We start from the raw sequence: 25,908 nt of genomic DNA on the forward strand, positions 1-25,908 counted from the left end.
TTTCCTTGATTTCCGCTACCAGTGACGATTCTGCTCCATTACACACCACAACTTTCCCCTCATCTGAGGTCGAAATACAAACCCCCAGACTGGCTAATTGATAAACCTCCCGAGACAACGACCTCTAATCCGCTCCCAAATGAGCCAAACTACCCATGGACTTCCGACTGAGAGCGTCGGCCACCACATTCGCCTTCCCTGGATGGTATAAAATATCCATATCGTAATCCTTGATCAACTCTAACCATAGTCGCTGCCTTAAATTCAACTCCTTCTGCTTGAACAAATATTGGAGACTCTTGTGGTCCGAAAACACATCCACATGGACCCCATAAAGATAATGCCGCCATATTTTCAAGGCAAATACAACTGCCGCAAGCTCCAAATCATGCGTCGGATAATTCTTCTCGTGATTCTTGAGTTGCCTTGATGTATATGCTATAACCTTCCCTTGTTGCATCAACACACACCCCAAACCAACCCTGGAGGCATCGCAATAAACCACAAATCCTTCTGTGCCCTCCGGTAAGGTCAATATCGGCGTCGAGGTCAATCTCGACTTCAATTCTTGAAAACATTTCTCACAAGCGTCGGACCATTGGAACTTAACTGCTTTCTGCGTCAAATTAGTCAAAGGGGAGGCGAGGGTAGAGAATCCCTCCACAAACCTACGATAATACCCCGCTAAACCCAAGAAGCTACGGATCTCCGTCGGGATCGTGGGCCTAGGTCAATCTCTCACTGCTGCAATCTTTTGGGGATCCACCTGAATCCCTTCACTGGAAACAACATGACCTAGAAAGGTAACGAACTCCAACCAAAATTCACATTTTGAAAATTTAGCATACAACTGGTGATGATGAAGAGTCTGCAGAACTGCCCCGAGGTGATCGGCATGATCCTCCCAGCTCCGCGAATAAACGAGGATGTCATCAATGAAATCAATCACAAAGGAGTCTAGAAACGGCTTGAAGACCCGATTCATAAGATCCATGAAAGCTGTCGGGGCGTTGGTTAGCCCAAAAGACATGACCAAGAATTCAAAGTGACCATAGCAAGTTTTGAAAGAGGTCTTAGGAATATCCTGCTCTCTGATCTTCAATTGGTGATACCCGGACCGTAGATCAATTTTGGAGAAGAACCTTGAACCTTGCAATTGGTCGAACAAATCATCTATCCGAGGTAAAGGATATTTATTCTTGATGGTGACCTTGTTAAGCTGCCGATAATCAATACACATCCGGAGCGACCCATCTTTCTTACTGACAAAAAGAATCGGAGCACCTCACGGCGACACACTTGGCTGTATGAACCCCTTTTCTAATAAATCCTTCAGCTGCTCCTTTAACTCCCTTAACTCCGCTAGCGCCATCCTGTATGGTGGAATAGATATTGGCTGTGTATCTGGCAATACATCAATCCCGATATCAATCTCCCTATCTGGTGGGATCCTTGGAAGCTCATCCGGAAACACTTCAAGAAACTCATTCACGACTGGCACGGACTCGGGGGCAGACACTTCTGAAGTGGTGTCTGCCACCCGAACCAAATGGTAGATACACCCTTCCTAATCATCTTTGAAGCCTTAAGGTAGGAAATAAACCTACCTTTCGGCACCACACCATTTCCCTTCCACTCAATAACCGGCTCATTAGGGAACTCAAGCCTCATGACTCTCGTTTGGCAGTCAAGTTTAGCAAAGCACGAATAAAGCCAGTCCATTCCCATAATCACATCAAAATCCACCATTCCAAGCTCAATAAGATCAGTTATGGTAGCACGACCACATACCGTGACAACACAATTCCTATAAACTCGCGCGGCTGTGATAGAATCACCAATCGGAGTTGATACAGAGAACGGCTTATGAAGCTGTTCGGGTTCTACCCCAAAACTTGAAGCAATGAATGAGGTGACATAAGACAAAGAGGACCCCGGATCAATAAGAGCATAACAATCAATGGCCTGAACAGACAAGATACCTGTGACAACATCTGGAGAAGCCTCTACACTCTGGCGACCACTCAAAGCGTAAAATCGACTAGGTCCACTTCTACCACGAGCTTCACCCCTAATTGAACCACGCCCTGCTAGAGCTGGAGGGCGCACGGATGGTGTAGCAGCTGAAGAACTGGATGGCTGAGCAAATCCCCTACCCGTGCCCTGTCTGGGCGCATGACAGTCCCGCTGGATATGACCTCTCACCCTGCATCTATAACACACCGGGATATCCAAATAACAAGCCTCCGTATGGAATCTCCCACACTTTGGGCATAGAGCTCCCCCTGCTGCTGTGATCCCCCTCATGGACGACCGGACTAATGGGGTCTCCTGCTATCTGAACTTGGTCTCAAGTGACTGATCTGCTGATAACTGTGCACAGATGGCGGTGCGCTCGCTGAGGACTGAGCATATGACTGGGATGACCCTGATGGCCCCCTTCTTTGAACTGGTCTCCCTGAGTGACCCACTGATCGGGCCCTGCTGTTACTCTCCCTTTCTGCCCGTATTTTCAACTTCCTAGCCTCTGTGGCCTGAGCGAATCCCACAAACTTCCCATAATTCATATCTGAGTGTAAGGCCGATGTAGCAGCCTCGTTCACCACCAAGGGACTAAGACCCTGAACAAATCGCCGAACTCGATCACCTATGGTCGACACTAACTGGGGAGCATACTTGGACAATCTCACAAACTCCATGTGGTACTCCCAAACACTCATACTGCCCTGCTTGAGGACCTCAAACTCAGTGGCACGGGCCGCCATTGTCTCGGCAGGCAAGAAGTGGTCCATGAATGCATCTACAAACTCATCCCATCTAGCTGGAGGTCTTTCCTCCCCACGGGAATCCTCCCACATCTCGAACCATGAATACGTTGCTCCCCTCAACCTGTATGAAGCCAACTCAACCCCTCCGTCTCTGTAGCCTTCATCACTCGAAGGGTCTTATACATTTCATCAAGGAAATCTTGTGGATCGGCCTCTGGGTCTGTGCCTGTGAACTCTGGAGGGGCCAACCGCAGAAACTGGTTGACTCTGGAGCTGGCGGAATCTCCCTGTCCGCTGGAGGACGTAGGGGCATCATGGGATCTCTGGGCCAGAGCGGCCACTAACTGGGTCAACATATGGATGGCTCCTCTAAGGTCCCCATCAGAAACCCCGGGACCGAAAACTGGAGGATCTGGAATATCAGCGGGAGGGATGGTAGCACCCTCTACCGCAGCTGGAACAGGAATACTTGGATATGGAATAAATGGGCCAGGCAGATTCAAGACCGGGAAGTCACTCTCACCCATGGCATTAGTTACATGATTCATAACCACACTTGGGGTGGAATTGGCCCCGAGGCCGAGTCTAGCTCTCTTCTTAGGTGCCATTACTGAAAATTTGGAACAGAGCACGAGTTAGAGGTAAATTCTTCCACTTTTCACTTCACCGCACGATATAGAGTAACAAAGAAGAAGGTAATTTCCTAAATGCCCATGTGGCCTCCAAATTATAGATGTGGTCAACAACACACCGATAAGAAAGACTCTACTAGACACGGCTCCTAGACATCCTAGGACCCTTTTAAAACCTTAGGCTCTGATACCAAGTTTGTCATGCCCCAAAACCGAGGGGCACGACCGGCGCTCGACCGGCCAGCCCCAGCCAAGCGGACCTAGGTGCCTTTCCTATTCCACGCGTTACCCCGCGTTTCCATTTCCCATTAACCAAGTGAAATAGCCATTTATAAATTTAAACACATTCTTACAAGATTTACATAGCATACATAGTTACTTAGCGTGGTTTACAAGTTATACTGCCCAAAATACATAAGTACATAACCCACATTTCCTGTCTACGGAGCCTCTAGGGATACAAAAGAGTGATACAATACTTGCCGGTAACAAGGCTCCGGCTATACCTTACACAAAAAACCAAAACAAGACTCCGAAATGAAAAGCGGCATGAGGCACGCAAGGCCCCGGGAGGAAAAGGGCTCACCAATGCTTCTGGCGGAAAGTGAAGGGGAGCTACGGTCGGTGGACTGGAGTACCTTCTATGGATCCACCTACAATCATAACACGAATGTAGCGCCCCCGGCAAAAGGGACGTCAGCACATTTGAATTGTACTGGTATGTATGAACAAACTTGCCCTAAGTAAACTCAAACCATACACAAGTAACAAGTAGTAATGGAACCAACAATCAAATACACATGAAAGAAAACCATCAAGCCAAACAAGTTACAATCTCTCCATTTCCCCTTCAACATTTTCACATCAATGATTTCACAACTTTCTCATATTTTCATTTCAATAGTGATTTCGATCACTTTTCCACCCTTATTACCTCGGTCACCCTTACTACCTCGGCCACCCTTATCACCACAACCCACACCTTATTACTTCGTGTTGCGGCGCGCAATCCGATCACACCGAACAATCACAATTCACAAACAACACAACAACAAAAAATCTCAAAGAACAACAACAACAATTCTCAAAGAATTTCTATAGCCATCAATACTATTTCCATCATATTCAACAACTCATATGCATTTTATGTCACCGCGATAATTGCCAATACAAGCCATATATGTTATTACCACAGTTGTTCCAACTGCATCATTTACGATTTCCTTCCATCATTTGTTTCTCAACTCTTACCACATAACACATTCACAATCACACATTTGGTTTATTGCCAATTACGTACACCATTATATCGGGAGACTTAACCACGAACAATCAAATCATACCAATCACAAGAATTCCACAAATAATCCACGTAGATATTACATACCAAATATTTGTACACCAAACAAAGTGACTTTAAAAAGGTCAAAGTTAGCCATACATACCTCGTTTGAGCTTTCCTTAAGTTACTACGACGTTTCGAAAATTCTAGCAATCCCAATCTACTTGAGACATAACAAAATTAATACAAATTAGGAAGGTATTCATGGTTTCAGCTCATTTGAGCATTTTATCAAACACTAGTTGAGCATCTTGATTTTAAATTCCTTTTACAAGATTTTCTTCTTTCCCCAACCCAATCTTTACTTATTTATATTCATCAATCTTCCCACAAACCTAATTTGTACATGCATGTATACATAATACTATTACCCCAAGAATCATACCCCAATAACCCACCTCACAATCTCTACAATACCAACACAACCTAGGTTAGGCACCTATGACTTCCAATCCCCATCCCATGAGTTACAATACTTAATCCATACTCATATTTCCATAATAACTCCATATATGTAAGTCTAAGGTGTAGGATTACCTCTTGTAGACCAAATCTTGAAAGACAAATTTGGGGTGTTCTTGAGATTTTGAAGAAACCCTATGAAACCCAATCAAAATCATGTTGTAACTAGTGATTGAGAAGTGAAATCACCATGAAAACACACTTAAAAACTAACCTTAGGTGTGCAATTAGATGCCTTGGTCGAGTTGGGGGTGTAGAGGAAGCCCTAAGCTTGAGAAATGACTCAAATTCTCTTATTTTCGGTCTTTAGGATATTTAATAACCTTCCAGGCACGCGAGCTCGCGCTATGTTCGCGAGCGGGAGGCAGAATACTCAGTATAATGCGCGACTTCGCGCTAATGTTCGCGCTAGAGATACCTTCCCAGTAAAATGGCCATAACTTTCCGTATACATCTCCAAATGACGAACGGTCTATTGTGTTGGAAACTAGACTCAAAAGGCTTTAATTTGATATGTTATTCATCACACAACTCCTTATAGATCTGGAGATATGATTGTTCAAAGTGAGGTCTTGTGCGCACTCATTTACAGATTTCGTCTAATATGAAACTTTTCTAACTTTGCTTAGACTTAGGCCTTTCCTTAGACTCCAATTCACCTCTAATATAACTTATACACTTCTTAACATATCCAATTGATATCCATAATATCCTTAATCCTCATTTGCACGCAAGATAAAATATTTGGCCTACCTTGGCACCACAAAATCTTAAATTACTAAGCAAATTTTTTTTTGGGGGGCTTTACATATATGATATATAAATATATATATAAAACATACTACGTGAATGTAGTATGATAATCATATCTGCATTTTTCAATTTCCTTAAGTGTGCATGCCACCTAATAAGCACTTGGGGGCGGTTGGTAGGGTATATAAGAATAGTGGGGAATAAGGTGTAGTAGTAATACATGGATTAGTAATGCAAGCATTAGTTATGCAGATATTATTTCTTATCTAATATTTGGTGTGGTGTATTAAAATTATAATGCATTGCATTATTTTTAAAAAAAATAGTTATTTACAAAAATGTCCTCCATATTTTCTAGTTTTAAGGGACTTTAAGGACAATTTTATCTTTAATTATACTAATGCATACATTAATAGCTTTGGTATTGCTAATGCCATAGTTTTTTTATGCATTACTTATACATACAAGTACGATGACTAATACAAGTATTAGTTATACATAGGTTGAAAAACTATACCAAATAAACTATTAGTAATGCATAAAGATAATGCTTGCATTATTTTTTCTAATACCTCCTACCAAACAACCCCTTAGTCTTTCTTGTCTTTTCCTCTAAATTTTCCCAACTTTTACCCTCCCGTTAAATCGTGTTATTCACTGTACATACTTGGCTGGAAAAAGGGAACAAGTACTAAGTAGCCATTGCTCTTCTGTGAAATTTTAAGGTTGTTTTTTTAATTTTCTCTTTTTTCCTACGTTGAGTAGCGCATAATGGAGGTAAGGATATAGTATTTTTTATTTGTGGATCAAATTTTAAGGTTAAAAATACTTTATACTTTTGAAATAAAGGTGCCCAACTATTACGGAATTTTTGGTGCCCAACTATTAAGGAATTTTTAGTTTTATATTTGCTTTGTGCCTTCCGATATGCTTCTTGCGTTTTGATTTATAGCGCAGATTTATAGTTTTAGTGGATTATTCTATAGTTGGATTACGTAATATATTGACAAAATTATTTCTTTTGATGGGTTTAGAAAACACATATTTTTAACCGTATCAGTAATTCAACAATAGGAGTTTCAAAAGGCCATTGTCCATGTGGTGATATTGGGTGCTTTATTAATGGAGATACAGTTATAGGAACAACCGTTAGTAATCTGTATTTGTAAAATAATTCTGGAAACAGTAATAATGAAAAACAGAAATGTAGAAGAAACAGAAATTAATTCGAGTCTACTAAATTCACGGTGTTTCCTTAAGGAACTTAATCCCCTCCTAATACACGAGGTTTAGGATAATTTTCTCCCATAATAGAACGGACTACACACTCGTGTAGCGATACTTAAACCTTAGTATACCACGAACACAAATGGCGGCAGTGTATCACACTTTGTTTGTTTTGTAAAAAGACAATGTAGAAAGGAAAAAGAGATTTCATAATTTTAGTAAGAAAAACCTAAGGAAATTGCTTGGCGTTTATAGCCATTAAGTTGGGTTCAACCGAAGAGGTGCAACTCTTCAAGATGGCCTTTCACGTAAAATGACTATAACGAAAATGGCCATTTACGCAAAATAAATCTGGAAAATAAAATCGGAGGAAAACTTTAAATTATTGTTACAAAAATGGCCGATTTGGATTAAATATTAATATTTAATAAATAAACTTGGTCCAAAAAATTAATCAATCATCTGATGAAAGACGAAGTCAAGCGACGACGACGGCGCGAGCTTGCCTTCTTCTCAACTCTTTAAAAGCTAGAAGAAGTGTAATTATATATGTACTCAACAAGTGAGATTTCCTCCTTCAATATGGGACAATGTTCCTTTATAAAGGAGGGAAAATTAAAATTTTATTTTTTCCTCATTTTTCTCCTCCTCCTTCTTCTTTGTAATGATCTGACCGATCGTTTTGAATATTTACACTTCGCTTGGTAGTTTGATGGAATGAGTAGCTCCGTATGATGTATTATGACTTGTACAAATCATCGATTTTGGTTTTCAGGTTATTCGGAATCGATTTGAAAAAATGAATTTCATGATTTAAGCTTTAATTTGGAAGAGTTGACCAAGTTTGGCTTTTTAGCATTTGACCTCGGATTGGAGTTTGATGGTTTCCTTAGGTCCGGATGGTGATTTTAGACTCGGGCGGATGCCTAGATTTGAAATTTGATATTTCTAGAAGGTTTCAGCGCGAATTAGCGAAAATTAGAAATTTGAAGGTATGAAAAATTCATAAGTTTGATCAAGAGTTGACTTTGAGGATATCAGATTCGAATTGTGGTCTGGGGAATTGGAATAGCTTCGTTATGTCATTGGGACTTGTGTGCAAAATTTGAGTTCATTCCGAGTTGATTTGATATGTTTCGGCGTGAGTTTTGGAAGTTGAAAGTTCAAAAATTCATTAAGTTTGATTTGCTGTGCGATTCGTTGTTTAGATATTGTTATGCGTAATTTGAGACCTCGAGTAGGTCCGTGTAATATTATAAGACTAGTTAGTATAATCGAGTGGGGTCCCGAGTAGCTCGGAAGAGTTTCGGACGAGGTTTGGATTGTTTGGATCAAGTTTGGCTAAGGCTGTTGGTGGCAGGATCTGGTGTGATCGCACCTGTAGTTGGTTTGCGCAGGTGCGATGGTCACAGAAGCAACAAAGCAGTCACATAAGGGAGGTGAGATCTGGGTGAGGAAGCTCGCAGAAGCGGAGAATTTGGCGCGGGTGTGGATGCGCAGGTGCGATGAATTAGAAGCACAGGTGCGAAGGTCTTCACAGAAGCGGAGTTTGTTACCGCAGGTGCGAGAGTTGCTGGGCCAGGGTGTTTTCGCCGAAGCGATGTTTTTCACCACAGAAGCGAAGATCGTAGGTGCGACCTACTATCCGCAAATGCGGAAAACGCTGGGCAGAATGCTTTAAGTTCGAGGGTTGGCCAATTTTTATCACATATTGAGCTATAGACTTCGGAATGGAGCGATTTTGGAGGCAAATTTCTTCACAAGGATAGGTGTAAGTGTTCTATACTCGGTTTTGGTTATATTTCATGAATCTATCTTCGATTTTGGCATGTGGATTATGAATTTTAAAGAGAAAAATTGGAGGTTTTGCCTAAAGTTTCATAGAGTGAATTCTTGAATTTTGAGCAGCGATTTGGAGTCGGATTTGAATGAAACTATTATGGTTGGACTCGTAATTGAATGGGTTGTCGGATTTAGTGAGTTTTATCGGGTACAAAGGTTCAGACCCGAGTTTAACTTTTGGTTTGATTTTTATGCTTTTGATTAAAGATTCGACCTTATTCGATTGGGTTATATTTCCTTTGGCATTATTTGATGTGTGAGTTTCTTTTGTCTTGTTTCAAGCCGCTTGGAGGTCGGTACACACGGGATAGCATTTTGGAGCATCGTTTTGCTTGCTCGGTATTGGAATTGGCTTGTTCGAGAAAAGTAACACTTCTAAACTTGGTGTTGAGGGTATGAACCCCTAAATATGCGTGATAGGTGTTTGGTGTTGAGGTGACGCACATGCTAGCTGATGAGAGTGTGGGCGTGCACCGTGTAAATTGTGACTCCGTAACAGGTATTATTGATTTATGATGGGAGCGGGTTGCACGCCACAGTAGATGTTATTGATTTACGCCATGATTGGCTAATTATAGCGATTGGGCTGGAATTGCCCCTCCGGAGTCTGCACACCCGCAGTGAACGCAGGTCCTACTGAGTGCGAGTGCGAGTGTCGAGTGACTGGGAGGATTGAGTGAATTGATACTCTAAGAGTATGCATATGGTTTTATCACTGAGTTGCATCGCATTCGACTGCACGCTGGACATAGAGGCATAGAGATGCATTTTCCTCATGTTGTACAGTATCACGACATTCATGACTTCTCATACACATTGACAGGTAAGAATAGAGATGTATTTTCCTCATGCCATTTGATAATGAAACATCTTATCTGTTGTTGAAAAGTTTTGAGAAAAATTACAGTTTTACAAACCTACTCGTATTTTGGTGATTTCGATAAAGGAATTGGGTTTTCACTAATATACTTGAAAAGCATGCTTATTTTCCGGAACTGTGAACGAATTAAGTATCTTATGTCTGAGTATTTTTCTTGTACCATTATAATTATTATTATTTTGTTATGAACTGTTGATGGCTATTGGTGTTGGACTTCGACCTTTGTTCCAGCTCGTTACTACTTTCAACCTAAGGTTAGGTTTGTTACTTATTGAGTACATGGGGTCGATTGTACTCACACTATATTTCTACACCTTGCGTGCAGATATTGAATGTTGATGTTACTGCGTACAACTAGAGTTGGATCAGAAGATGTACCTGCATTTTAGTTATGCCTATCACTAGTCCTTGGTAGTATTAGATTGGAATTATGTTAATTTACATTTCAAACAGATGTTGTAATTATTTCAATTTATTTTTGTAAAGAAATTTAAATCTTATACGCTCATAATTTGGTATATGGCTAGAAACTGAGATTTACATTGGATGGTGTCAAGACTCACGGTATTTCTCTATTATTATTGTGGAATTTACATTTCAATATCAGGAAAGTGAAGGAAACGGCTTTAGATTCACGGAATGTCTCTTCAAAGTCGGTGTCTCGGGTGTGGTACTTTTCGGGTGCTTAAGGGGAAATACGGTGGCATATGAGCCTTAAGGTGGTGTGATTTTATTCTAAGATATCGTGAGGTAAGTTTTGGTTAAGGATCGTGGTATTCTGGCAAGGAGAAGTGTCAACTTAAGGGTAATTTGGAAGGAGCTCGGAGAAATAGGACAGTTTAATAGTAGGTAGGATCAACACGGTAATGTGTATGATCGGTTCTTTGGATACTTATGATGTGGTGAGTCTCTACAGGTGTTTCGTGACAATACTCTTGGGTTTTGGCGACCTCTGTGGATTGGTTGAGTTAGAGGGATTCGGTTCTGATAGCTTGGTAATGTGCAAATGGATTCCAAAGAGTTCTCGATGATTTCTATCATGGTTCGAGATGGTTATTTCCTACTGGCATGAGGAATATGTCGCGTATTGGGATTTTCTCCTAGATGAGATCAAATGGAAGGTTTCTGACTGATCGAGTATGTATTTTTCTAGCGACTCAAAGTTGATCATGAGATTCTCGTGCTTTTCATATGATGGTATGATAGATGCGGTGTGTTGTGTATGATTGAGATTTGCATGTGCAAGGTCACGGTTCAGTTTTGAAGGAAAGGTAATGAATTCTTAGAAAAAATAGATGGTTTCAGATATGTATATGAATGATATTACTACTTGGTATTGCCTGAGTAGGGTGCGCATATCAGAAGGCGCACTGAGTTTTAACTTACGGATGCTTCATTGTTATTGCAGTACTCGCCTGGTTGATTGCCTACTAATATTCAGATTTTTGCTATGTGGCACGGAAGAATTATAGAAGTATTCCTCTTAGGATGATCAGGTATGAGAGATGTTTTAGACATTCATGTGGTGGAGTTGGGATCAGATATGGAGATTCGTGTGTTCTATGTATTTGGAGACCGGGAATTCTTAGAAGCAGATTGTTTGGGGTTGCACACAGTGAAGATGTGACCAAAGTTAGCTAAATGGCAGTACGTCGTATGGATATGTCATTGTGGACTTTTGGAGGGCCACTTATCCATTTAGGGATGACCGGAGTTGATTTGGCGGCCCATTGGTAGGCCCGAGGAAGATGTGTATTCTACACGGATCGAATTTATTGACTCGACACCATTATTGCTGAAGGGTGTGTCATTCGGTTAGGATAGAGCTTGTTCGTGATCGGATATGTATATGTATTACTCTTCTATGTTACGAGGGATTGTGATTTGTTGCTTATACCCACACATGGTGCGACTCTGTTTTTGTCTTAAAGAGGGATTTGAGCGAGATGGTTATTGGAGTGTCGAATGGTAGATTGCGCCTTGGTTATGTTCTCTCCGGACTGTGGTATATTATGCTAGTTGCTTCTCCGTGGTTATAGTCATGCACTTCGTGTATTTGATGTCGAATTGCATGTAGTCGTTGATTTTGAGCATGGTAGCATGAGGTATACGGACCAGTGTTTGGATGGGGTCACACATTGCAGCGGAGTCATGTCGGGATATGATCCTTGGTTTTAGATTTGTTTGTCTTGGTTCCACTATGTATGAGGGGTTCGTAGCATTGCGGTTGTGGTGGTACATGTTGAGCTTGTGGGCCAATCTCTCATCTGAGTCATTTTCCATGTTTAAATACATTTGAATTGTTGCTTGTTGGTGCACGGACTGCACGGTTCTGACTTGGGTTGCATTGGTGTTGCGTGTCACTAGAATGGTTGTGTTTGAGGAGATGAGGTTATTGGACCTAGACTGAGCGCTATCGGATTTGATTGCGATATATTTGGAAGGATAATGTCGATGATCGGCTTAGAAATTTGGCTATAGTTCTTGTCGAAGGAGAGGGAGCTCCATGATTTAAACTTGTAGGGATTTTGAAAGCCGATACGCGAACTTTGAATTTTCCCATTTGAACACATGTACTTGAGAAAATGTCTATTAATAAACATCTTTGACCATTGACTATGCTTAGGTGGAAATATTATAGCTGATATGGCCTATTGCGTGTTAATCACCGGTATTAAGCGCATGAATATGATAAATAATTTTTAAAAAATAGAAAAATTCATCGGGTTTGACTATTCTTCAATTTTTAACCATTCAATCTTGCAATTCCAATCCGTAGAGATTGTTCTCCACACAAAGAACTACCTCTCCGCCAAAAATCAGGAGATTTCATTGTAGGAATCGCCACTTCAGATGACCTACAACTCTCCGGCGGGATCTAGTTAGTCGGAGATGGCATTCCAGTGGTCCAAATCGCCCAAGAGCAATGCCAATCGATTCCTGCTGCTGAGGAGGTCACGCCAATTGTCCACTACAACGAATTAATTGTCACAACTTTAAAAAAACAATTCTGCGATAGTATTGATCGGAAAATTTCTCCGACATTCTACCTAGCTAGAAACAATAAGAAATATTTGGAGAGAGAGGAGAGAACGAAGAAGAACCTAGGAAGGGAGTGTTGATATGGAAGTAGACGAATGAGTTGCAGGTGTGGGGAGGAGGGGGGATGATGGGAAGGAATGGGGAAGAGGAAGCTGGAAGGGTTAAGTTTCTTCTTTCTTATTGTATTTATATTTATTTTTAAAATATAAATATAGGTGACAATTTTTATTTAAAAATTACGCATGCCATTAGTTGGGTGGGATCTTACTTTTGGATTGGTCATTTGCTGACTGGATGGACACGTCTGTGTATATGTAATACACGCGCATAGGCTCAAGGGTCAGATGTGTTTATTAGTTAAGAGAATCATGAGTTCGAGTGTCCAAATGGGAAAATCCAAAGTTCGTGTATCTGCTTTCAAAAGCCCTACAAGTTTAAGTGGCCACGAAGCCATTTCGCCATTCCTTTAATATTATGTCTATTTTGCAAACAAACCGTTACTACCTCTCACGTGAATGCAAGTGCAATGAAAGAATTATGTAACATTCTGGAAAGTGTACTACTGAACATAAACGAGGAACGGAGAAAGAAGAGTATTTACCTCGAAAATATGAGCCTCAATTAAATTTGATTTATGGTTTTAAAGATACGTGATTTAGTTCAATACTAAGTAATAACCAAGAAATCTGAAGTATAAATGAAAGGAATAAGTAAAATCAAACCAGAATGCAGACCAGTCTTGACCTCGAGCCAAAGTGACCTCGAGTTGGATCAAGAACAATAAATCAAGAATAATAAAGCTAAAAGGGCAATTCTAATGAACAATGAGCGAAAAAGTAAGAGAGTATATTCTTTGCCAATGATTAGATGATGTTTGCAAATGATTGGGGTCCCCTTTATATAATGGGGAACCCTAAATAAGGTACATTTCTATTTACAGTAAAGAATCTTATTGTGACAGCTGTCTAACCGCCTAGTACGGATTCATACAAATCTATTCCGGGAATTATGCCATGTTCTTGGGGACGTGGCAAGAATCTTGCTCATTCTGTTACAAATCCATAATGACATTATCTCGAGGCCAGTCATATTAGGCTCCGACATTCCTCGAACACTTAATTCTTCGAGCCTTGTACTTTGTCATCGAGCTCGAGCTTGGTCCATCGAGCTCGAACTCGATCAATCCTGAATTCGGGCTTAAGGCGACCCCTCGAACTCGGAAAATCGGGCATACCTGATTTCGACCGTATACAAATAGTCCCTGCATTTCTTATAGTGAGATGATAAGAAATGATTTGATCTTTGATTTTCCAGAGTCTCTAATGATGATGTCATTTCCGTGACGTGGGCACTCGAAGTGACCGAAACATCCCGTTGGTTCGCTTCCCCAGAACATTAAATGCATGCCAGTAATGGTCGGCCACTAATGCCGCCGAACTGTCGTTGCTCATCTATAAATACGGGGCTCCTTCTTTGAATTAAGAACTTTACTTCTTCATTACATTCACTCTGATCCCTTTTTCTCTTCATCTCTCTCTCTCTCATCATCTGCTTCCACCGCCCCTTTAAGTGCCAGAAAATACCAAAACTCCCAGAAAATACCTCGCTTTGCTACCTTCTGCATCTCATAGCTTAAAACCATGGCAAAAACTTCTAAAATAGTCCCCCAAAAAGAGAAGGCATTTTCTTCTTCTTCTTCCCGACCAGCCAAACTGGTGGCGTCGGCCCTTTACGAAATCATTCCCGGCCCTTGTGTGATAAAGAAGGATTTCAACATAGAAAACCCCCCCAATATCCCAGGATGATGTGAACATGTATCTCGATATATCAGTTTGATATCGAAGAAGCATCTTAATGCCATGAAGAAGGACTACGGCTGGTGAGACGAGGTCGTGGTACAGATCCCCGACCCTGAGGAAAGCATCACTACTCACATGTAAGGGTTCTTAAGTGTTTACACTTACATCTTCACATTGGGTCCCCTCGATCCGATAGTGATTGATTTTTGCAAAAGGTACGAGGTTACTCTCGACCACATCCATCCCTTCTTTTGGCACATCATGATTATGCTGCTCTATTAATCCAGCAAGGCCGAGGGATAAGAGTTTACCCTCAACCATCTCATTCGATTATATCGGCTCAGCTGTTTCGAGGGCTCATCAAGCTTCAATGTCGATCAAAAAAGGCCTTCTTTGCTAGTAACAACGAGGATAAAGATCGAGGATAGATGAGTCTGTTTGTCAGCGTGAGGACCTCAGACGTCATCCCTGGTGAAAAATGCCATTCTTGGAGAGATGGAACTTTAATCGTGAGAGAAGTCCTTTTCCAAATATCCTCTCATATTCTGCTTCTGAGTTTCATAATGTCTCTACCTTCTTGCAGTAGTCGCTTGGACGCTCCACCCGGTCCCCGACCTCGAGGATTGGGTCCGAAAATTAGCTGCAACATCCATGTATGATGAACTAAAATGGCGCGAATTATCAAGGGGGAAATAGGGAGGCCAAACATCATGGTAAGTTCTCTTCCCCGATTTTTTCATGCTTTTATTTTATTGGAAATGTCATATCACTCATGTTTATTTGTGCAGGCATCGGAGATGTCTCCGAAATGAGGCCAGCCCTGCCCTGGGAAGAAATCGAGTCCCCGCTTCCGAAATCAAGGAAAGACAACAAGAGAAAAGGGGCTTCGAAGTCCGAAGACCCCTAGGATAAGGAGGCCCCTACTCGAAGGCCAAGGAGGAACCTTATTCACGTGGACGTAGATTCGGCCTACCAGTTTCTGGAGGATGATGAAAATAAGGGCGAAGAACCGGCGCTGGTGACCCGAACTAGAATACCGGTCGAGGCCGCCAAATCCTCTGAACCGGAGACTTGCCTCGTGGTAAGGAAACTCCGAAGAAAGACTCGGGAAAAGCCCTCAAGTCCTTGGATATCGAGATCATTCCCCCACCTTCAACAAGTACACCTGAGGGGACAACTGCCGAAAACCCCAAACCCAATCAGAGCGCCCTAAGTGAGGAGCTCGGGGCTGTTACAATGGGTCACTCCTCTTCTCTACTATCTTATTCCGAGGAGGCAATAAAGGATGCTCGAGCTCTGCGAACGCCCGACTCGAGCAAGGTCCTCGAAGAAGATCCTTTTCGGGACACTAGTGTCGACGATGTCGCCGACCTTAATGACACATCCACCTTCTTTGAAGAGGCTCATCGTCTCTTCTCTCGGGTAAATACTAACTTCTCTTGCAGTAATTTTTTCTTCTCCCCTTCTTTGACTGGTATCTCTTTATTTTTTGTGTAGGCCATTACCAAATTCAGGGCCGAGCTGAGCTAATGAGAGGCCAAGCTCAGGAAGTCTTCGGATGAAGAGAAGGCCATGAGGCTCCTTTGTAGCCAAAAGGAGGAGGAGCTCAAGGACCTTCGGTATGATTTGGCCAAAGCTCGAAAAAATGAGGCCGAACTAGACTAGTAGGTAATCGTGATTTTAACAGAGTATGGTCTTCTTGGCCTTACTGTAGAGGCTAACACTTTGATGTCTCAGCTGCAGCAGAAGTTGGCGATGATTGGGCAGCTCCGGGGCGAGGTCGATCAAGTTAAGGTTGACTGCCACCGATGGAAAGAGAACATACATCGGCTCATTGTTGACAAAGAAGCTGCTCTAGCCAAACTGGCCTCGGCTGAGACTCAGCTCCGAGGTATTAAAGTGAAGAATCTGGTCGAGGCCAAGAAAATCGGGGAGCTTGATGCCAAACTTGCTAAAGCCGAGGCCGAGGTTGCTGAAGCCAGGGACAAAGTGGAGAAGACGAACGTCACGGTTAATAAGACCATCGCCGTGTATTTAAGAGATGTTAAGGTTGTTCAAGCAGAAGTAAGGGAGGCCTTCGACTGGTAAAAACGAATTAATGATTTAGCCAAGTGCCAAGCCCGTAGGGAGACTCTCGAAGAAATGCATGCCCGAGGGTTCGACCTCACTAAAGAAATAGCCCAAGCAAAGGCGCTGGAAACCGATGCCAAATTTCTCGTTTCTTCTAATGATGAAGATGTTAGTGGTTTTGAGGGCGGGGAGATGAATATGGAGTCCCCGAGGAGGAGGTTCCCGAAGATGTGGCTCCCAAGGATGCAGCTCACGAAGATGCAGCTCCCAAAGATGTGGTTCTCAGGGATGCGACCCCCAAAGTAGATTAGGTTCTTGGCCTTTTGTTTTTGTTTCTTTTTTTTTGTAAGGTCCCTCGTGGGTACTGTAAATACCCTTTATAAATATAAATAACTCCCTTTGATATATCTCCAATTTGCGTGGAATTCTTCTTTTTCTTCATTTTGTTACAAATTTTGATAACTTCAATGATCAAGTAACATCAGCTCGGATTCTGAATATAACAACCGTTAGGTTTTTTAGTGATTAATGGGCGATCTTCAAACTTATAATAGAGTAACTCTTAAAGTTTTTGTTAATCCTCGAGCTATGTTTAAGTCGATTTGATGCGAGCTCGGGATGAAGGGACTCTTGAGTCCGAGTTGAGTAAGAGTAAGGTCTCTAAATCCGCATGTTTCGGCCCTTGGGCTCTTTTATATTGGCCCTTAGGCTCTTTAGGCTGGCCCTTAGGCTTTTTAAGTTGGGCCACTTCGGCCTCTAAGACGGCTATAAATTTTTCTTCTTTTCGGCTAAAAGACTTAGTTAAAATTTCTTTATGCCTTAGCATGTGTTTTTGTACCCTTTGGGTTTTTCGATTGGAACCTCATTTGTAATCCGTTTGTGTTACGACAATTGAATACCTCTTGAGGTTTTTTTCGAAGGCTGATTTTATCGAATCCTTTAATTTATTTGAGGGCTGATTTTATCGAAGCCCTTTTTGCTTTTGCTGAGGGTAGCCTGACTTAACCGGTTTTTCAAAGTGTTTGAAGGCCTTTAATTTATGGCGGAAGTCAGACGTCTACGAACCGCATTCTTTCGGTCATAACTTTTTATATGACCGTAGTCTTTAATATGGTTGTAGCCTTTAATATGGTCGTAGCCTTCGGGTATGTCTCTTGGACTTGTTTCCTAATAACCTTTCGAACTTGTTCGAAAAAAGGTTAGTCTCCGAGTATGATGGCCTTGGCCTTTATATCAAGGGGGTGCCTCTTTGAGGTCTTATGAATTTTGTTAACTCGGATGTGTTGACTATCGATGACAGTCTCCGAGTATTCGGGGTGTATTTGCAATCTGTCCCTTGAGCCGTGTTTCATAAAATTATAAGTATGAAGCTCGTATAATAGTAGACTTCTTTGAGACACAGTGTTTTGATATAGAAAGAATGCTTCTTTGAATAATTGATACATGTGTACATGTTTTGCCTTTGGGGCTCGACTATTCTACATGGACACGGTTCATCTCACTGTTTGGTCCATTACAAAGTTTTCCTATCGAGGCCCTCTTTGGTGTGAACAATATTCCTCGAAAATATAATCTCCGAGGGTGATGCCCCCCAATATTCGAGGTTGATTGAAAAGAAGCCTTAGATACTGTTGAGTTTTCCTTAGGTAGCACATAGTTGTTGCCTCGTTGAAAACCTCGCGGGTAAAACCCATTTGGGACAAAATTCGATATAAGGGAAAAAGAGTGCAACGCGTGCTTTAAAACCTAAGGCCTTCGTGTAAAAAGGTGCCTTCGATATCTTCGATCGAACACCTGCAATGGGTTAGTTTCAAATTCAAATGGACAAAAAGGAGAAAGTCATACCTTAGCAATAGTATTGTTTGAGTAGTGATACAATCCAATTGTTTGGTAGTTGCTTACCTTCCATCGGGCCTAGTTTCCCTTCATTGGGGCCTCGAGTATTGAGGGTAACTTTTCATAGAACTAAGTCCCCAATTCCAAAGTGTCGAATGTTGGTCCTTCTATTGTAGTATCTCTCGATTTTTTGCTTCCGAACAAGTGTTGCCTCTCGTTTTTCATCTAGTAGCTCGAGGCTAGTATTCATAGTCTCGTGATTTGACTCTTCCGATGTATGTCAAACCTGGCTCTGGGTTCTCCGACCTCGACAGGGATTAAGGCCTCAAAGCCATATACTAAAGAGAACAGGGTGTCCCCTGTGTTGGGCTTCGATGTCGTTCGATATGCCCAAAAGACGTTGGGTAGGACTTCTCTCTATTTTCCTTTTGCATCATCCAACCTTTTCTTTAGGTTTTGGATGATAGTTTTGTTTGTTGACTTGGCATGTCTATTTTCGGTTGGGTGGTACGGTGTTAATAAGATCCTCTTTATTTTATGCGCTTCGAGGAACTCCGTTACCTTGTTGCCGACGAATTGCTTTCCATTATCACATACAATCTCGGCAGGCATACCGAACTGACATATGATGTGGTCCCAGATGAAGTCAATAACTTCCTTTTCTCTGACTTTATTGAAGGTCTGTGCTTCCACCCATTTAGAAAAATAATTAGTCATAAACCAAATGAGTTTAGATTTACCTGGGGCCATTGGTAGAGGGCCAACTATGTCCATTCCCCATTTCATGAAAGGCCAAGGGGATAAGACTGAGTGGAGTTGCTCTCCGGGCTGATGTATCATCGGTGCAAACTGTTGGCACTTATCACATTTTTTAACAAACTCCTTAGTATATTTTTCCATGTTATCCTAATAATACCCATGCTCTAATAATTTTGCGAACCAAAGACTCGGAGCCAGAGTGATTCCCACAAGTAACTTCGTGGATTTCTCGTAGAACATAATCGGTGTCCCCCGACCCTAAACATACGGCTAATGGTCCATCGAACGTCCTCATGTACAATGTTTCATCTTCATCTAATGCAAACCTAGAAGCCTTGGTTCATAGGGTCCTCGATTATTTGTGATCCGATGGGAGTTTTCCATTTTTCAAATAATCAATATACTTATTCCTCCAATCCAAAGTCAAACTTGTAGAATTTATTTCGGCATGACCCTTTTCAACCACAAACCTTGATAATTGGACGTTAGTCCTCGGGACGATATCATCTTCTTTAACCGATGACCCTAAATTAGCAAGTGCACCGGCCTCACTATTTTGTTCTCAAGGCACATGATCTAGAGTCCACTCCTTGAAGCGGTGCAAAGTTACATGTAGCTTATCCAAGTATCGTTGCATCCTATCCTCTCGAACTTCAAAACTTTTGTTTACTTGGTTTACCACCAAAAGTGAATCACACTATGCTTCAATGACTTCTGCCCCCAAGCTTTTAGCTAGCTCGAGACCTACAATCATGGCCTCATATTCGGACTCATTATTAATCAACCTAGAAGTTTTGATAGATTGTCTAATGGTATTGCCTGTAGGTGGCTTCAAAATAATGCCAAGCCTGGACCCTTTCACATTTGAGGCACCGTTCGTGAAAAGGGTACATACCCCCCATTGATGTACCCGATCTTAGCATGAGTTCTTTCTGCACTTCGGGTACGAGGGTCTGCATAAAATCGGCCACAAAGTCAGCTAGGATTTGAGACTTGATGGTCGTTCGGGGTTGATACTCGATATCATACCCGCCAAGTTCGACGGCCCATTTGGCCAATCGCCCCGATAGTTCGGGTTTATGAAAAATATTTCGAAGGGGATAAGTGGTTAACACACATATGGGATGACACTGAAAATATGACTTTAGCTTTCTAGATGCGCTTATTAATGCAAGTGCTAATTTTTCTAAGTGAGCATATCTAGTTTTAGCATCTCCTAGAGTTCGGCTTACATAATAAACAGGAAATTGCGTACCTTACTCTTCTTGAACTAGTACCCCACTTACCGCTATCTCAGACACTACCAAATATAAGTAAAGTTTTTCATCTACCTTCGGGGTGTGAAGAAAAGGTGGGCTCGATAAGTATCGCTTCAATTCTTCTAAGGTTTGCTGGCATCCCGGGGTTCATGTGAAATCCCTTTTCTTTTTTAGCAAGGAAAAGAACCTATGACTTCGATCTGGTGACCTCTAAATGAACCGATCCAAGGTGGTTATTCGTCTTGTTAGCCTTTGCACAGCCTTCACACTATCCATGATCGTGATATCCTCGATGGCCGTAATCTTGCCGGGGTTGATTTTGATACCCCGATTCAATACCATAAAGCCGAGGAACTTACCTGAGCCGACTCTAAAGGCACATTTTTTCGGGTTAAGCTTCATGTTGTACTTCCTCAAGATTTTGAATATTTTCTACAAATGAGTTACATAGTCTTCTGCTCGCAGGGACTTAACCAACTTATCATCAATATAAACTTCTATCGATTTACCTATTTGTTTCTCGAACATTTTGTTAACTAGGCGTTGGTATGTAGCTCCTGAATTTTTAGCCCGAAAGGCATTACGTCCGTAACAATAAGTTCCAAACTTAGTGATAAACGAGGTATTTTCCTGTCCCCCCGGGTTCATTTGAATCTGATTGTACCCGAAGTAGGCATCGAGAAAGGTAAGGATCTAGTGGTCGGTTGTGGCATCGATCATGTGATCGATGTTAGGTAGTGGGAAAGAGTCTTTAGGGCATACTTTGTTTAAATCCTTATAATATGTGCCCATTCTAAGTTTATTTCCCTTCTTAGGAACTACCACATTGTTGGCTAACCACTCGGGGTATTTTACCTCCCGAATAGACCCTATTTTAAGAAGTTTGGTTACCTCATCCTTTATGAATACATGCTTCACCTCGGACTGGGGCCTCTTTTTTTGCTTTATTGGTTTGAACTTGGGGTCGATGCTTAGCTGGTGCGTTGTTATTTTCGGTGGGATCTCCATCATGTCTAAATGGGACCAAGCAAAGCAATCCATACTATTGATAAGAAATTGAATGAGTTTTTCCCTGAGTTCGAGGGTTAACCTCATTCCCAGGTATGCCTTTTTCTCAGGCATGTACTCGATCAGTATGACCTGTTTCAGTTCCTTGATCGTTTATTTGGTTGCGTCTGACTCTTCGGGAATAATGAAGGTTCGAAGAGTAAGGAAATCCTCTTCTTCTTCTTCGATTACTTGTTCCTACGGCTCGGCCGGGACTGGGATCAGTGATTGTTATTTGGCCTCCTGTTTATCTTTGGTGCTCGAATTTTTCGAGTTCGAAGGCACTGGTATCGGCGTTACTTCATCGACTGCAAACATTTCCTTTGTGGCGTGTTGTTCTCCGTAAACCATTTTCAAACCATCCACTATTGGGAATTTCATCATCTGATGAAGGGTTGAAGGTACTGCCCTCATGTTGTGGATCCATGGCCTCCCGATGAGTGCACTATACCTCATGTCGCCTTCGATGACATGGAATTTTGTATCTTGGATGGTCCCGGCTACGTTCAATGGCAGGATTATCTCCCCCTTCGTTGTTTTGCTTGCCATGTTAAAGCCATTTAGGACCCGGGATGGAGGTACAATTTGATCCCTTAGGCCGAGCTGCTCTACGACCCTCGATCTGATTATGTTTGTTGAGCTACCTAGATCCACTAGTACATGTTTAACTTGAATTTTATTTAAAAAAATAGAAATTACCAGGGCGTCATTGTGAGACTAAGATATGTCTTCTGCTTCCTCGTCATTGAATGATAGGATGCCCTCGGGCACATAGCTCCGAGTCTGTTTTTCTCTAGTGATTGACACCTTGGTGCGTTTGAACACAGGTCATTGTGGAACGTCGACACTGCCAACGATCATATGGATTACATGTTGCGGTTCTTCCTGCTCACTTTTTTTGTTTGCATCTTTTTCCCTAAAGTGGTTCTTAGCTCGATCACTGAGAAATTCTCAAAGGTGACCCTCGTTGAACAGCCGAGCTACCTCCTCTCTTAGCTGCCTACAGTCTTCAGTTCTATGGCCATATGTGCCATGATACTTACACATCAAGTTTGGATTCCTTTAAGAAGGATCGGTTTGTATAGGCCTAGGCCACCTGGTATCTTTGATTCTTCCAATAGCTGACACGATCCTCGATGCATCTACACTAAAGTTATACTCCGATAATCGAGGTGCCTCTGCGAGGTCGATATGTTTATCAAACCCATCCTTACTCATGAGTCCTCGAGAGTTTTGACCTCGATCATTTTGAGGAGCGTTACGCCCCGAGCCATTATTTCTACGATCGACAGACAGCTAATAGCGTTCCTTGTTTGATCTTGATTCCTTGTCTATATCCCTCGAGGGCTTGGCTGCCAATCTATTATGATGAACTAAACCTGAGGGGACTCCCAACTGGTCATCCTCAACCCTGATCTTTGATTGATAACGATTATGTACGTCCGACCACATCGCAGCTGGATACTCGATCACATTCTGATTTAATTGTCGAGACGTAATTGAACTCCGCTCATTCAAACCCAGCATAAAAGCTTGTACTACCCAATCATCTGAGACCAGTGGTAATTCCATTCGCCTCATCTGAAAACGGGATACGAACTCCCTTAGCATCTCATCATTCCTCTGTCTTATCTTAAAAATGTCTGATTTCCTCGTCGCCACCTTTATGGCTCCGGCATTACCTTTCACGAAAGCGTCTGCTAACATAGAAAATGAATTGATAGAGTTCGGGGGCAAATTGTGGTACCAAATCATGGCTCCTGTCGACAAAGTTTCCCCAAATTGTTTTAATAATACTGACTCGATATCATTATCATTCAGGTAGTTTCCTTTAATCCCGCAATTATATGAGGTAATATGCTCATTAGGGTCGGTTGTCCCGTTATATTTTGGTATATCGGGCATGCGAAACTTTTTAGGAATGGGCATCGGAGCCGCGCTCTGAGGGAATGGTTTTTGTATGAACTTTTTGGCATCTAAACCTTTCAAGACTGGGGGTGCTCCCAGTATTTGATCAACACGGGAGTTATAAGTCTCACCTTTTGTCATTATCCTCAATTTTCTTTTCCCCCGACTCGATCCTCTTGGTGATCTCTTCGAGCATCCTCATAATTGTGGGGTCAGTCCCCAAGCCATTTTCATTTGACCTCTCTGGCGCTGGTTCAGCACGTCGAGTGTTATCTGGTTCGGCTACACTCGGAGTTTTATTCTAACTTTGAAGTTGAGCGATGGCAATTTTTTGTGCTTGAAGCATCTCGAATATCACTTGGAAGCTGACTCCCCCATCTCCTATACCCTGTGTTCCTTGGCCCCCAAATCGAGCTTCCCTACGTACACTTCCTCCGGGGTCTGCGCCTAAATCTGTATTCAAAGCAATGTGTGAAATAACATAAACTGGTTCCATATTTGACACTTGCCCAGTGTTTATCGGTGGTACACCGACCCCTACATAGTTGCGCAATCGAACTCCTTCGGGGCATTTTTCGAATAAATTTAACTAAGGGAACGACCTCTCGCCTCGAAACTAACAAAATCCTAAGGCTTGCCTACCCGAGTGTTGCCGGCCTAAGCATACTACTAGCGGGTAAATAGAAATAAGAAGGTAAAATGTGACAAGGAGTACAGCACATACAAATTGCATTTTTTAATCTCAAGTTCCCAACCCCACTACTAGATGCAGTACTTCTAATTCATGTCACTAATGTCCTTTAACTTAATTATTTTAACTAACCCAGCAGCTAATCATTCAAACTCCAAACAAAGCTCGATTCTATGTATTAAGAGGACAATTTCATACTTGGCAGGAATTTCATCATCACAAACAAAATGAACAAACTTCCAAAATATATTGAACAAACTGATGATATAGAGGAAAAGAATAAACCTTTTGGCGAGCAAAATTTCTCTTAACAACAGATTGATGAACTGGAATTCAACATGATGACCAAACTACGAACAAAATAAGCGAACTGAACCTCGAACAGATATGAAATCCGATTGTCGGACAGTTAAACGATGCTAAGCAACCCGCGCACAAGATCCAAACTGGAAAACCTTGCCAGAATACCTCGTCGAACTCTAGCCGGAACCTTGAGCTGACCTTCGATGACAAGAATCTCGCTGATGAAACCTCGATAAATAGGACTGCTTTAATGGAGGTTTTGGTCTAAAAATGATGGTATTCCAGCAGGTTTTGTGACAGTTTGAGCAGCTCTAGTTGCTGCATTTTTTGGAGTAGGGCTAGCGGTTGGTTAGTGTGGAGAAGAAGGAGATGGCGTGAGGGAGATGGAGTTTTCGCCGGTTTGATAAGGGTGGTCGCCGGCGTCCAGTCAGGCGGGGGTAGTGGGTCGACTGATTGAGAATCGTCGGCATTGCTGTGGCTTGGAGATGAAGAAGAAAATGAAAGAGGTCTAAGGCTGAAGCTTGAAGATGAAGAAGCAAAAATAGTCGAACATGACTGGGAGGGTCTGTCTGTTTGTGTCTTGGTCTCTAGGGTTTGTATTGTTGTCTAAGGTTGAAGAAGAAGCCTCTCCTTGTGTCCAAAACGGCTGATGCCAAAACTAGCTCTAGGTTTTTTTATCTCATTAATGAAAATGGGGTATGGGCTCACAAGATTTGGGCTTCCAAATTGGACTCGAGTATAATGAGTTTAAGTTAAAAGAGATGGACTCACACCTTTGGGCCTACAAATTTTCTTGTTGGACAAAGACAAACTCAAAAAATCCTACCAAAATGTTAATTAAACTTAGTTAAGTAAATAAACAAAATTTTAAAATGAAACTATTTTTTTTTGTATTTTTGTATTTTATATTTTTATTAAAGAAAACAGGCTAAAATCATGATAAAATTAAGATACCATGAATAAAAATATACTAATTGATCTTAAACTAAAGATAAAAATATATAAAAGCGATAAACACGATAAATAAAACTATTTTATATATTTATTTTTTAATTTATGTCTTAGGACTAAAAGTAAAAGATTAAAATTATGTTAAAATAAACTCAAGTAAATATTTTAAAAATATTAAAATACTAAAACTAACTTTATAATTTGTGCGGGTCAAAAATTATGTGCTTACAGTTGCCCCTCTTTGCTTGGAAACACGAAGAGTTTTCGGAGCAAAGAATAATAAGCAACATAATTGATTTATGACCCGACGCTTATTCAAAAGAAAATAAAGATGACT

The 25,908-nt window shown here is 41.6% G+C and overlaps 2 protein-coding genes across 2 annotated transcripts; both read right to left on the bottom strand.

Moving 5' to 3' along the window:
- Window positions 1-1,285: 1,285 nt before the first annotated feature.
- On the bottom strand, window positions 1,286-2,307 carry LOC138878130 (uncharacterized). The gene is made up of 2 exons (XM_070157792.1): window positions 1,792-2,307; window positions 1,286-1,567 (listed from the first exon to the last, which is right to left on the bottom strand). The coding sequence occupies exons 1-2, from the start codon at window positions 2,305-2,307 to the stop codon at window positions 1,286-1,288; spliced, it is 798 nt and encodes a 265-aa protein (XP_070013893.1).
- Window positions 2,308-23,014: 20,707 nt separating this feature from the next.
- LOC138878131 (uncharacterized) lies at window positions 23,015-23,767 on the bottom strand. Its single transcript, XM_070157793.1, has one exon. The coding sequence runs from the start codon at window positions 23,765-23,767 to the stop codon at window positions 23,015-23,017; it is 753 nt and encodes a 250-aa protein (XP_070013894.1).
- Between the last annotated feature and the right edge of the window lie 2,141 nt (window positions 23,768-25,908).

This window comes from Nicotiana sylvestris, chromosome 9 (assembly GCF_000393655.2).
Source record: "Nicotiana sylvestris chromosome 9, ASM39365v2, whole genome shotgun sequence".
NCBI classification, from domain to species: domain Eukaryota; kingdom Viridiplantae; phylum Streptophyta; class Magnoliopsida; order Solanales; family Solanaceae; genus Nicotiana; species Nicotiana sylvestris.